General features: G+C 40.6%; 1 protein-coding gene across 1 annotated transcript in view; it reads left to right on the top strand.

Moving 5' to 3' along the window:
* LOC107977695 (leucine-rich repeat-containing protein 37A3-like) overlaps nt 1–14,861 on the top strand; it is a 68,368-nt gene that overhangs the window by 32,578 nt on the left and 20,929 nt on the right. Inside the window, exon 10 of the mRNA XM_035448157.1 lies at nt 705–779. Coding sequence (XP_035304048.1) covers nt 705–779 — 75 coding nt within the window. The remainder of the gene's footprint in view (nt 1–704; nt 780–14,861) is intronic.

Genomic DNA, 14,861 nt, shown 5'->3' with positions numbered 1-14,861 from the left:
CAAAAGCACTCAAGAAGAGAGATGAATATATCATGATCTTAGAAAGCAAAGAAGCATAAGTGTCTGCTATTTTTTAAAAAGAGCAGAAAATATGAAGTAGTAGTTATGTGGCAAATTCAGTGTGAAAATGAGAAGTAAGAAGATGGTTTCTATTCAGTGCCATCTCATTATGTGTATGGTGTGAGCAGTAACCTTAGATATAGTAAGCTCTGTAGAAGTTTCTTCTCTGATGGGCTTACTTACTCCCAAGACAGATAGTTGTATAAGAATGCCAGAGTTAAAGTAACCACTTGTGATAAAAATGTATCCTCCTGCTAGCCTGGTCTCCAGAGCCAGTGCCACAATAGGCTCCAAAGCTACACAGCGAAACCCTGTCTCGAAAAACAAAAAAATAACAACAACAAATGGGTCCTTCTTTTGGAGCCCATTCCACATAGAGGGATACTCTCTCAGCCTAGACACACTAGGGAGGGTCTAGGCCCTGCTTCAAATGATATGACAGACTTTGAATATCCCCCAAGGAAGGTCTAACCCTCCCTGGGGAGCAGAAAGGGGTTGGGATAGGGGGGTCAGTGGGGGGCAGGGGAGGAGGGGAGGGGGAAGGAACTGAGATTGCATGTAAAAGAAACTTGTTTCTAATTTAAATTTAAAAAAGGGAGAAAAAAAGAAAATGGGTTCTCATGAAATATGGCTTTCTCCTTCAGGGACCTGGGAACAACACAAGTGCAACTGACAACGCTCGAGAACATCCTCATGATGACTCTGGAACTGGAGCTTCTGTAAGGTTTATTTTCTTAGAATAATTTCACCTAGCTTTTTTAAAAGTTTGTTTTATGCTAGTTTTTGTTTTATTAATTTCTTGTTAGAATTATTGAGATACAGTTTTCATGCAATTATGTGCAGAGTGTTATGAGTTTGCATAGTTAGCTAACAGAGTTTAGGTAATTAACCATGCAAGCTCTATCGCCCCCAAAAGGCCCATCATGGGTGGCGAGATGGCTCAGTGCATAACACTACGAAAGCCTGGTGACTGAGTTGAATTCCTAGAAACTACATTGAAGTGGAAGGAGACAGCCAGCTTGCAAAGATGTCCTCTTGCCTCCACATGAGTGCTGAAACACACACGTCACACATATAGTAATAAAAGTTCAAAGGCTCCTCATGTGCCTTTTCAGTCAGTTGCTCCTCTCACCCTTTAATCCATTACTGTTCTTATTTCTGAGCCTATAGTTTTCCTTCCCCAGAACATGTCATAAATAACATCCCATAGTGTGTGGCCGTTTGGATCTGTCTTCTCTCACTGGGTGTGGTCTTCAGTATATATCATCATCAGTGTATGGCAATTGTTCTATTTACCTGGTCTTTATTTTTCAGTTTTTTAGAGAGAGCATTTATCTGGATCAGGGTTGTAGCTCAGTTGGTAGAATGTTTGTCTACCATGCATGATGCCCTGGTCTATATACACCAGGCATGGTGGTGACTACCTGTCCTCCCCAGCACTCACAAAGTGGAAGCAGGAGAATAAAAAGGTTAAGGTATCTTTGGCTACATAGGGAGCTCCTGGCTAGCCTGGGATACATTTGAGGCAGTCAACAACAACAAAAAAGTTGCCTTCCTACTATCTGATACCTAGTAATGTTTGTGTCCTTGGAATCTAACTTGCATTTATTTAATAACAGGTGCTATGGAGTGTCTGGTTATACTCAGACATGTTTTAGTGGTGTGTATTTAAACCTATGTCCATATCTGAATTGGATGCTTTTGTTCTTGTTGAGCTTTGATTTTAGTTTCTAAGTCTTTGAGATAGGGTCTCTTTGATATAGCCTAGGTTGCCCTTGAACTTGTTGCTATCCCCCTGCCTTTGCCTCCTGAATTCTGTCTTTTCTGCTTTACAGGCTTTTGCCGCCATACCGTTTCTTACCAAGGATCTCTTTTTCTATATTTATTTGTATACATGTATTTTTGTGTGTGAATGTGTGTGGTGAGTACATGCCATGGCACACATGTGAAGATTAAAGACAACTTCCAAAAGTCTCCTTTCACCATGTGGCTTCTGAGCTTTGCAAATGCCTATACCCACTGAGCCACCTTGCTGAGTTAAGTTTTCTTTCCGTACTCTTCATACAAGTCCTTTCTCCCAGATAAGTGTTTAGGAAGTGTCTTCTCTCTGGTTGTGGCTTGTGTTTTCACTAATAAAGTGTCTTCTGAAGAGCACCTGGTTTTAAATTTTTATGTGTGATGCACTCTAGCAATGTTTCTTCTATAGTGTGTGCTTTTTTTTTTTTTTTTTTTTTTTTTTACTCAAGAAATCTTTGCGTGAGTTACCCACTGTTGGAACTGCAGCACAGGTGGGTAAGAATGTCACGGGAGTAATAGTCTGGAGGGTACCTGCCTGGAAGTATTGCAGAGGGGGACTAAGTAGTCAGGGTTTGCTGTGGCAGCAAGCATTGCCCCTCCTTCTTTTCAGGATGCCCTGCAAAGGACCAGGCCATGGCTACCAGCCTGGCATGATCTCTGCCTGCCACATTTTCCTCTTGGGTAAAGTGGTGCAAGGTCTCCCCCCACTCCCCACCCCCCATGGTTCTCTGGTTCTAGGGAGAAAAACTCAGGAGGCAGGTGGCAGCTTTGCAAATGAAGTGTCTGAAGATTGAGTGAAAGCTGCTTAAGATTCAAGTAGCAGACAAGCTCATGGTCAGGTGATGCACAGTGCATGTGTTCTCCAGCCTGACAGGAACCATGTGGCAGCTTCTTCAACACTCTTTCCACATGCCTGTAGACTTTCCCCAGAAGAATTACGGCTGTGAAGCAGTTTCAGATGAAATGTGCTCACAGAGAAATGCAGGTTTTCTGAGGAAGATGAGAAGGACCTGGAGCGTAAGTGTCAGCACTGTAGCAGCCACTAGGTGACAAGAGACAGGACTGATGATGCCAAAGATGCAGGTGATGAGCAGCATAGTGAACAAACACAAAGAGGAGCACACTGCAGGCAGAGAAGACAGTAGCCAGAGCAGAAAAAAAGCATCAACAGTAGAATCCCAGTACATCCAAAAAGGACTCATGACATTCACACTCTCCACCTCTAAAGATATGGACAGTGAGTCAGTGCAGGAACCTGAAACAACAGTGGCAGTTACATTAAAGTGACATTTTAGGCTTTAAGCACCCTGTCTTTTTTATTAGAGCTGCACTTTGAACCCACAACTATTTTATCAGTCCTTTCGTGACAAAAAGCATGTAAAAAAAAAGGCTGGCCCCTTTTCCTTTGTATGTTCAGAAATCATGTACTATCACAGGTATATAACTAACTGGACAAAAGAAAAGGAACAAAATGTTATAATAAAATGATTAAGAAAACAGTGTAAGGAGAGAGGGGTGACTTTACTTGCTCACTAATCAAGTACCCCATGAGTCATTTCTTCGCTTCTTTGACCCACTGAAAGCATCTGGAGGCAGAGAATACTGGACAGAGACTCTCATCCTGTCATCCTCTGGCTGTGGAATTAGACCATAAGCAGAGAACAGTAGAGTTAGGCCACATTGTCTGTCCTTACAGTGTGTCTTTTTTTTTTTTTTTTGACACATCCCAAAACCATTATTGACCCAAAGCATTTTTCAATCCAGGGTTCTCAGAGAGTATCTTTTGTTGTCTGTCCTAGAATAAATTCTTTATAGTCCTTGGGAGGAGGAGAGAGAGAGAGACATAGAGAGAGAGAGAGAGAGAGAGAGAGAGAGAGAGAGAGAGAGAGAGAGAGAGAGAGAGAGAGAGAGAAGAGGGAGAGAGGAGAGAGGAGAGAGGGGGGGAGAGACTTGTGTTTTTCTAGGGTTGAAGTACACAAACTCCAAGGTCAAAGGTGTCTTGATTCATGCTTGTGTTTATTTATTCATTGAAGTCTAGAGGACTTTGAACTGTCTTCATCCTTATCACTAATGAAACTGTTGGTGACCTGAACAGGAGAATGTGACAACTAGTAGAGCAAGATCTGCATGGGATAAACCCTATTGTCTTCTCCTGTCAGCTGTTCAGGGCAGGAGCCTGTTCTGTGAGATGCACACCATGTGTTGCTGTTGGAGAATGTATGACTAAACACAGAGGACCAAAATCTCCCTCTTTTCCAGGGAATGTTGGTCAGTGGAGTGGAACTTTTTAGCTTCCTGTGTACAAGCCAAGTCTCAGATATCCCCTCCATTCTTTTTAAAGCCCTAGGTTTGATGACCAGTGGTGGTTAGCATGAGGGTTGGGCTCCCCAGTATGTTGCCATGGTCTCTGATCACTGGGGATGACCATGTTTACACTGTGTGCTCACCATTACCCGTGACTGAACACAGTGGCTTCAGTTTATTCAGAATAATATGTACTATTTAAGTGATAAAAAACATGGGTAAAAATGGCCTGTTATCTAACCTTCACAAAAGATTTCTCCTGTGCTTTCTTTCAGAAATTACGTACTTAGATTTATGTTTAATAAAATTTCATGTATAGTATGAAGTCTTTCTAGCAGTTTTAGAAAAAAATATCTATTTCTGTAACACCATATGGCATTTTTTGTTGTTTTGTTTTGTGTTACTTTGTTGTTGTTTGGGGTTTTTTGTTTTGTGTTGTGTTTTTTTTTGGGGGGGGGAGGTTGGTTTTTTGGTTTTTTAAGATAGAGTTTCAGCCGGGTGTTGGTGGTGCATGCATTTAATCCCAGCACCTGGAAGACAGAGGCGGGCAGAACTTTGTGAGTTTGAGACCAGCCTGGTCTACAAGAGCTAGTTCCAGGACAGGCTCCAAAGCTACACAGGGAAACCCTGTCTGGAAAAAACAAAACAGGGGCTGACCTGGAACTCACAGGGGTCCATCTGCCTCTGCCTCCCAAGTGCTGGGATTAAAGGCATGTGCTGCCACTGCCTGGCTATTTGGTTTTTTCAACTTGACAGAAAACTCAATATACCTCTGAGGAGGGAAACTCAATTGAGGAATTGTCTTCATCAATTTGGCCTGTGGGCATGTCTGTAGGACATTTGTAGTTGACGTAGCAGGATCCATTCCACTGTGGGTGGTGCCATCCTTAGGCAGGTGAGCCTGGGCTGTGTAAGAACAGTAGTTGAAAAAGCCTTCTTCCATGGGTTCTGCTTCAGTTTCTGCCTTCAGGTTCATTCCTTGGTTTCCCTTAATGATGGATTGTAATCTGTAAGTCAAGTAAACTCTTCCTCCAACTTGGTTGTCAGTATTTATCACAGCACTAGAGAAGCAAACTAGAACAGCATCTGGCAGTTTTCTGCCATTTTCTGCAATATAGTGGTTACTTCTTTCTCTTTCTCCAGTATGGCAAGCTAAATACAAACTTGCTATATTGCTAAAAGGAGTGTAGGGTATTTAAGTGAATATGTAGGGGATTACAAAGTGAATATGGAAAAGGTTCTTTAATTGAACACTCTGTTCCAATTAATATTGATCAGGTCATTTTCTTTGACAAGCTTTCTCATATTGTCACATTCTTTGTTTCTGCTCTAGTCTCTTTCTCAGCCTTCATAACATTTGTTGGTCTGCCTCCCCTGTAGTCATCACCATGCAGCCGTCTCATTTACTCAAGGTAGCATGTTCAACCAGTTTTTCTCTTGGGTAGAAAAATTCTCATTCTGTAGCCATTTTTGGTGTCTGAGTTTTGAACATGTGCCACATGCATTTATAATAACTTAATGTCTTTGCTCATCCTAGCACCCGTATAAGTTCTGGGTCAGCTTTGACTTATTTTTTCTCATTGTGGTTCATATTTACTTTCTTTTATTCCTTCCTTTTCCTTTATTTCTTGTTTAGATTTTTGATACAGGGTTGAAGTGATTATTTACATTATTATATTATTAAATAAAACTCAGGATCAGATATCAGGGTAAAAACCTGATCAGAGAAGTGGCAGAGAAATGACCAGTGAGCAGCCCTCTCTCTCCTTCCCCTATCAAAAAAGGACCTGTGAATCTTTCTAAGCCCTTCCCTGCTACTTCTTGTGTCTTTCTATATGACCTGTGTCCTCCAAAACCTCTATGGCTAATTCTGGTCAGCTAGTAGCTGTGCCCTCTGATTCAAGGTAAACTTTATTGGCAGTCTCAGGAGTGTCAGAGTATGATCAAACTATCTCACAACATTTCCCCCCTTTTTGTCTAAATAAAAAGAGAAGGTATTAATGCTAACACAGTAAAACTACATACATGAGAGTGATTATCAGCTAAGAGTTACATTCACAATGTCCAGTCCATTTGCATTTGGCAAAATCAGAGAAAATACTCCATTCATTATCTATCCTATCTTGGTGAGTCCAAAGTTACCTAATTCACTTTCTATCCTAACTTGTATTACCAACCCAGAACTATCTTTTTAGACCTCAAAACATTTTCTTACATAAACAAGATTAAGCTTTTATGTCTCTCAACCTTATATACTTTATACCATTTTTGTGAGTTCCTGAATTTGGTAACAAGAAAAACTGTAACTATAACTGTCTAGTCTTCAGCCACATCAAAGACCCAAGAAGGATATAGTATTACCTGAGTAAGCATGAAGTGTAGAGCAAACAGCTTCCAAAACTACAGAACAGGGATATTTGGCTTGCTGAACAGTCACTCAAGGTTTCTCTGCAACATTGGGGCATCCATCTTTGTCCTACAGGCCAGAATATCTGACATATTTTTCTGTGAAGCAGGAATTTTGAAGGACTGTCCTACTTTGTCTTGGCAAAATTCGACAATCTTTTTTTTTGTCTTGCTTGTCCAATTTGGACAGCATACTCTCAGCAGTCCAGGCAAGGACAGTTTCTTGCCCAGGGGCTAACTTTGCCACAATGAAGGCAAACACCATAAGGAGGTTCTTCAATACCCACCATCCTTTTTTGAAGTAAATTGGTGCTTCCGGGAGCAGACATGTCTCACTGTCATGAAAAGCCTTATGTTATTAAAATATCTTAAATGCCATATTCTGTAGATCTCTGAAGTGTTTGAAGACCATTTGTCTATCTAAAATATGCCTGTGTTTCACCTAACCTGACAACAAATTTGATTGTTAGATGACTAGATAGTAACCTGTATTTCTTAATTGTTCTAAATAGTTTGTAATAACAACTTTCAACGACTAGAAATTTACATTACATAGTTAAATGAGCTACATAGATACAATAACCTAAAAGTAGAGACATTTATACAATATAACAAAAATAACCTTAAATTTGTACCAATATACAAAAATCCATACCAATGTAAAATATTTAAGACTAGTATTTGCTGTTTTAGTTTAAAAGTAGATTCAATAATCTACCCTTTTATCCTATCATGCCTATATTCCTATCCTATAATTCCTATATTATCCATTTTCTTTTCAGAATGAGATCCCTGAATCTAATCTCCTTTGCTTAGTTTCTTCCCTGAGTGTGACCAATAACAACTTGAAACAACCCCCCACCCGAACAATGATAAACATCCATAACCCACCAAATGACCAATTTACCATCATCCACCACCCCACCTCTTGGAAATGTGAGTGTCATGTTTTTAAAATTACTTCCTGTTGTCTGGGAGTCACTGCATCTCTAGGGGATCCTGAGAAAATTGAGACAGTGGTCAAGTCCTGACTGGAGTAGCCTACGAGGCTGGACCATCTTAACTAACTGTTTTTAAGTTGTTCTGGGCAGTTTGGTAACTGCCAGGAATGGTCATGGATCACTGTAGAAAACTTAAATATTTTAAATGTCATGTGCAGCAGATCTCTGAGAGGTTCAAGGACCACAGTTAGTTAAGTACATGTGAAGTACACAAACTTAATTCCTAGTTACCTGCTTCAGACTCAAGCCTGAAATCACCTACAGGAAACTATATGATGCCTATTTCTAGAATTAGTGCTCTATGAGACTTTTAATATCATATATGTCTTAAAATTTTTTGATGTAATATTTATATCTTAAGAAAAGTTTTAAGGAGTCTAAAACAAAAGAATTACAAGATTGGTGACAATAGAATAGTCCCTTAATTTTTTTCTGTCACATACCAGGTAGCTGATGGGGGAGGTCCTTCTGTGTATGTTTATCATATTGATTTTTGAATAAAGCACTGTTGGCCAATAGGGGAGCAAGATAGGTAGGATTAGAGTCGAGAATTCTGGGAAATGTAGTAAAGAGAAGTCTTGTGATACAGGCAGGAAGTGACACAGCAGGCAGACTCAGAATATAAGCAGGGACAAGCAGGAAATCACTCTCTTCCTCTTCCTCTTCCTCCTCCTCCTCTCTTCTCTGGAGCTGCCATGTGATCCCTGGGAAGATAGGACAAATACGGCTGGCATCCTCAATAAAATAAGTTCTTATAAAACATATAGATTAGTAGTTTTGGTTGATAATTAAGACTGAGCTAGCAAGTAAGAAATCCTAGTCATTGACCAGCAGCATTGTAAATAACATAAGACTCTGTGTGCTATTTTGGGCACCCACATGGTGGCAGGGCTCGGGCAGCTGGCAGAGTTATCTTTACAGGTAGCTAGCTCCTCTGACATGAGAGAGGGAGAGAGATTTTGGATTTTCCTTTAACAAGCATGCTTGGATTAAGAGGGTAGAGCCATGGTCCAACTCCAAAGCCAGCTTTAGTTTTTAATTGAATTGGGACTACAAAAAGACCATTTGCCTTGTATGTCCATAGAGAACAGCAGAATCAAGCATTTGGGGAAACTGATGAAATTTTATCCTGTTGGAAAGATTCTACACTATTAGGCCAGTTTACTGTTTTTCTTGAGACATTTTCTCTAGATGATTCATCCATCCTTCTTCAGATGTCTTGTTTGTCCAGTGGTCTTTAGATTACTTACTTGGATGCCTTCATTCTTCTGGAAAGACAAAAACAAAATCCTTCCCCAACCTTAACTTTGAGGAGTTTCTGTTTTTGGCAGATTGTATCTGATAAAAAAAGATATTTTATAGCCTTATAAGTTAGTTTAGACTTTTCTTCTCCTGTGGAAAGAAAAACAAAACCTCTTCCTCAACATAACACATATCCTGGTTTCCATTCTGAGGTCAACACATCCTAAGAGTATACAGGCTGATTTAATTCAGCAGTGTTTTTCTACTGTCCAATGTCTCTCTGTAACATGAAAAATAAAAGACCCAGAGACTGATATGGGGGTTCAAGCTTCAAGCTGAAGTGGATAAAAAAGCAAAGCAGCCAGCCACTAGCTCTCACCTCTAGCTCAGGCTGAAAGGTCTGATTCAAACATGAGCTCTTCACCAAACCTCAGACTGCTTCGTCTCCTCAGTGTGGCTGGAGAATGAATGCTCCTATCTTCAGTATAGCTGGAGAACGACTGCCTCCTACTGAATACTGAAGACCCTGCTTCTATCTTTTATACCCCTCTAGTGCTGGAATTAAAGGCATGTGATCTGTTACTCTTTTAGACTTCATATTACTCAATTTCGTATGTCACTGGGTGGCCTTGAACTCAGAGAGCTCAGTCTACCTCTTAATCCGAGTCCTAGGATTAAAGGTGTGTAGCATCACCTCCTAAGTTCTAGCTGCTGGGATTAAAGGTGTATGCCTGGCTTTTATGGCTTGTGGCTGACTTTGCTTTCTGAGTCCTCAGACAAGCTTTAATAAGTCATAAATAATATATCACTACATCTCTCTGCAGTGATTGTTCCTTGCTCATTAGCATTTTAAAAATTTAAAGTTAATAAAGCATTCTGTAATCCATCTCTGGAAGAGTCTTTATTAACCCTTTCCTTTTATTAAGTATATCTTTTAAAGTATGATTAGATCTTTCTGTAACTTCTCTTCCTCTAAGGTTGTGTAGTATACTTGTAATATGCTTTATGTTGTAATGTATTTAGGAAACTGCTTCATTTTATTCAAGACATATGCTGGAGCATTGTTAGTCTTAATTTGTACAGGTATTCCCATAATGGCCATAACTTCCAGTAAATGTGTGATTACAGAATCAACCTTTTAAGAACTAAAACAGTTACCCATTGAAATCCTGAATATGTATCTATGGTATGGTGCACATACTTTAATTTTTCAAACTCCACAAAAATGAAACATACCCATTTACCAAATTTCATTTCTTTGAGTACCTTTTGAATGAGCTGCCTGAAAAAAAAATGGATACAGGGGGATGGTGCAGGAGATACCTACATAGTGGGATGTGAGGACACAGGGCCAACTGAATGACAGCAGCAACTTCCTCAGGATCAGACAGGGTTAAAACCTGATTGATTAGAGAAGCAGCGGAGAAACCGCCATTAACTTCCTCTCTCCTTCCTCAATCCAAAAAGGGCCTGAGAATCTTTCTAAGCCCCTCTTACTAAGCCCCTCCTACTACTTCCTGTGTCTGTCTGTATGTACTGGGTTCTCCTAAACCTGTATGGCTAATTCTAGTCAGCTAGTAGCCTTCTGATTCAAGGTAAACTTTATTGTCAGTCTCAGAAGTGCAGAGTGAGATCAAAATATCCCACAACACATGGTCTCCCTTTGTATCCCTGGCTGTCTTAGAACTTGCTGTAAAGACCAGACTGGCTGCAAATTCACAGAGATCCACCTGCTTCTGCCACCAGAATGCTGGGATTAAAGGCGTGTACTTACCTTGCCTTTTTTACGTAGTAAGTTTTTTACTCTAAATATTGTAAATCTTGGTTTGGGGGGCATTATAGATTCTGATATTCCTATAAATATGCTCCCAGGTATGGCTATTGTTACTCAAAGGGATTTCACCATTTTGAATCAATCTTTGAAGATTTGTGAGGTGGGAATATGAAGTAACCTTTAGAGGTGCTGATTTATAATTTGCAAGACAAATTTTAAGTGCCCTGTGGCCATTGGTTGTTAGTTCTTCTGCCTGGCATGTGTGAGTGCCTCTGTCTAATAGGTCATTTGCATGTGTGAACAGACAGAATTCTTAACCACATACCAAGCTAAATTATTTTTCTTTATAACACCATTGGCAGTTCCTTTCCTGGCTGTCAGCAGTTTCTCTGAACACATGCAGTACTCAGTTCTTTATGGCTCGCTTCATGGTTCTGTTTTTTTTTTCTATGTGTGCCTCTTACCTTACTCTGTCCTGTGAACTATAACCTCTTTAATTTCTTGGTTTCTCAACTCTGTTTCTGTCATCAAATAGTCTACCATTTGTTACTTTGTGTTTCCCTCCTGGCAACCCAGAATGTCTTCCAGGGCAGTAAGTTAGTGTGCAGTCAGTGTTGCTGTGGCAAAATTCCCAAGAAAGACAACTAAATAGAAGAAAAGTTTATTGAGTTCCCATTTTCATAGATTTTAGTCCATGACCACTGCATTTTATCACTGCAGACATGTGAGAACACAGAGTACGAGTCTTCTGACCCTTGACTTCTGCAGGGTTAACAGTCATCCTACGGGACAGCCATCCTTAAAACAGTTAACGCATAGGACAGGCTACTTCCAAATGGAGTAGTTCTTCATTGTGGTAACAGTAGAACTTATCTAAGGAGGACTAGTTTTTCCCCTCAAGCTATGACAACAATAATAGCTTCTTAAGGACTGCCTTGAGGTACTAGAATTGAAACAGTGATCAATCAGACCACACCTTGATCAGGACTGCTGAGTTATGCCTAGCCCCTGCCCCTCCCCCAACTAGATCTAAAGCTCATACCAACCCTTGAAGATGAACTTCTCATCACAAGGCTCTTTTAGTGTTTGTTGTCTCCAGAATAGCCACATTAAATGAAACTCTCTTTGCTCCCCCATCCCCCCAAATAAGCAGAAACAAAATAGCACCCTGGTTTTGTTTTGTTTTCAGTGTTTGTTTTATTGGTTTTTGAGTGGAGAGAGGTTAAATCCTTTCACTCCATTTTGGCCAAAAGTCAGTAATATTCTTTTTTTTAATATATATATTTCTTTAAGATTTATTGTACTTATTAAAAACGTTTTTTTTTTTCCTTTTTTTCTTTTTATTCTTATTATTATTAATTCAAGTTAGGGAACAGGCTTGTTTCACATGTAATTCCCCTCTCCCTCTCCCTCCCCTCACCCCCATTCCTTCTCCCCCACCTCCATCCTACCCCCCACCCCATCCACCCACCACTCCCCAGGAAGGGTGGGGCCCCCAACCGGGGCTCCACCAAGTCCACCAAATCTTCCTGTGCTTTACGTGTGTGTGTGTGTGTGTGTGTGTGTGTGTGTGTGTATTTAACCTTTCATTTATTTATTTTGTAAATTGTATTTAAGTTAGAAACAATCTTATTTCACATAACAATCCCAGTTCCCTCTCCCAACCTCCCATACCCCAACACAGACTCCCCCCATCCCATCCCCCCATCCATTCCCTAGGGAGGGTGAGGCTTTCCATGAGGGAATCATAAAATTCTGTCAAGTCATTTGGGTCAGGGCCTAGCGCCCCCACCCCCACCCCGGCTAACAGAGTAACCCCTCATAGGGAATGGGCTCCTGAAGTCCATTCTTGCACTAGGGATAAATACTGATTCCACTGCCAGAGGCCCCATAAACTGCCCAGGCCTCCTCCTAGCTGACACCCATATTCAGGGGGCCTGGTTTGGTCCTATATTGGTTTCCCAGCTGTTAGACTGGGGTCTGTGAGCTCCCACTTGTTCAGGTCAGCTATTTCTGTGGGCTTCCCCAGCATGGTCTTGACCCCTTTGTTCATCCCTCCTCCCTCTCTGCAACTGGATTCCAGGAGTTTGGCTCAGTGCTTAGCTGTGGATCTCTGCTTCTGTTTCCATCAGCTGCTGGATGAAGGGTCTAGGATGGCATTTAAGGTAGTCATTAATCTCTTTATAATGGAAGGGCATTTAAGGTAGGCTCTCCATTATAGCTTAGATTCTTAGTTGGGATCATCCTTGTGGATCTCTGGACATTTCCCTAGTGCCAGATTTCTCTTTAAACCTATAGTGGCTCCCTCTATTAAGGTGTCTCTCTTCTTGCTCTCTTCTGTTCATCCCCCAGCTCAATCTTCCTGCTCCCTCATGTTCTCCCTCCCTCCTCCTCTTCCCTCCTCTTTCTCCTACCTCCCTCCTCCTCCCCCCATGCTCCCAATTTTCTCAGGAGATCTTGTCCCTTTCCTCTTCTTTGAGGGACCATGTATGTCTCTCTTAGGGTCTTCCTTGCTTCCTAGCTTCTCTGAAGGTGTGGATTATAGGCTGGTAATCCTTTGCCCTATGTCTAAAATCCATATATGAGTGAGTACATACCATGTTTGTCTTTCTGTGACTGGGTTACCTCACTCAGGACTGTTTCTTCTAGTTCCATTCATTTGCCTGTGAATTTCAAGATTTCATTATGTTTTTTTTTCTACTGAGTAGTACTCCATTGTGTAAATGTACCACATTTTCTCTATCCATTCTTCAGTTGAGGGGTGTCTGGGCTGCTTCCAGGCTCTGGCTATTACAAATAATGCTGCTATGAGCATAGTTGAACAAATTTCCCTGTTGTGTGAATGTGCTTCCTTTGGGTATCTGCCCAAGAGTGGAATTGCTGGATCTTGAGGTAGACTGATTCCCATTTTCTGGAGAAACCGCCATACTGATTTCCAAAGTGACTGTACAAGTCTGCACTCCCACCAGCAATGGAGAAGTGTTCCCCTTTCTCCACATCCTCTCCAGCATAAACGGTCTTTGGTGTTTTTTATTTTAGCCAATTCTGATGGGTGTAAGATGATATCTCAGAGTTGTTTTGATTTGCATTCCCTGATGCTAAGCAGTTTCTTAAGTGTCTTTTAGCCATTTTAGATTCCTCTATTGAAAATTCTGAATTTAGTTCTGTACCCCACTTTTTTTTATTGGATTACTTGGTGTTTTGGTGACTAACTTCTTTGAGTTCTTTATATATTTTGGAAATCAGCCCTTTTTCAGATGTGGGGTTGGTGAAGATCTTTGCCCATTCTGTGGGCTGCCGTTTTGTCTTATTGACTGTGTTCTATGCCTAACAGAAGAAGCTTCTCAGTTTCAGGAGGCCCCATTTATTAGTTGCTGATCTCAGTGTCTGTGCAACTGGCATTATGTTCAGGAAGCAGTCTCCTGTACCAATTTGCTCAAGGGTGCCTCCCACTTTCTCTTCTAAGAGGTTCAGTGTGGCTGGATTTATGTTGAGGTCTTTGTTCCATTTGGGCTTAAATTTTGTGCATGGCAATAGATTTAGATCTATCTGCAATCTTGTAGATGTCAGCATCCAGTTATGCCAGCACCAGTTGTTGAAGATGCTTTCTTTTTTTCCATTGTATAATTTTAGCTTCTTTGTCAAAAAATCAGGTGTTCATAGGTATGTGGATTAGTATCAGGGTTTTCAATTCAATTCCATTGGTGTACCTGTCTGTTTTTGTGCCAATACCAAGCTGTTGTCATTACTATAGCTCTATAGAAGAGCTTGAAGTCAGGAATGGTGATGTTTTCAGAAGTTCCTTTATTGTACAGGGTTGTTTTGGCTATCCTGGGTCTTTTGTTTTTCCATATAAAGTTGAGTATTGTCTTTCAGGGTCTGTGAAGAATTGTTCTGGGATTTTGATGGGGATTGCATTGAATCTGTAGATTGCTTTTGGTAAGATTGCCATTTTTACTATGTTGATCCTACCTATCCAAGAGCATGGGAGATCTTTCCATTTTCTGGTATATTCTTTCATTTCTTTCTTTAAAAAGTTCTTGTCATACAGGTCTTTCACCTGTTTGGTTAGAGTTACCCCAAGATATTTTATGTTGTTTGTGGCTATTGTAAAGGGTGATGTTTCTCTGATCTCTTACTCAGTGCCTTTATTGTCTATATATAGCAGGGCTACTGATTTTTTTTTAGTTAATCTTATATCCTGCCATTTTGTTGAAGGTGTTTATCAGCTGTAGGAGTTCCCTGGGAGAATTTTTCGGTCACTTATGTAAACTATC

The sequence above is a fragment of the Cricetulus griseus genome, chromosome 7, assembly GCF_003668045.3.
Source record: "Cricetulus griseus strain 17A/GY chromosome 7, alternate assembly CriGri-PICRH-1.0, whole genome shotgun sequence".
NCBI classification, from domain to species: Eukaryota; Metazoa; Chordata; class Mammalia; order Rodentia; family Cricetidae; genus Cricetulus; species Cricetulus griseus.
This window is presented reverse-complemented; position numbering and strand designations above follow the sequence as displayed.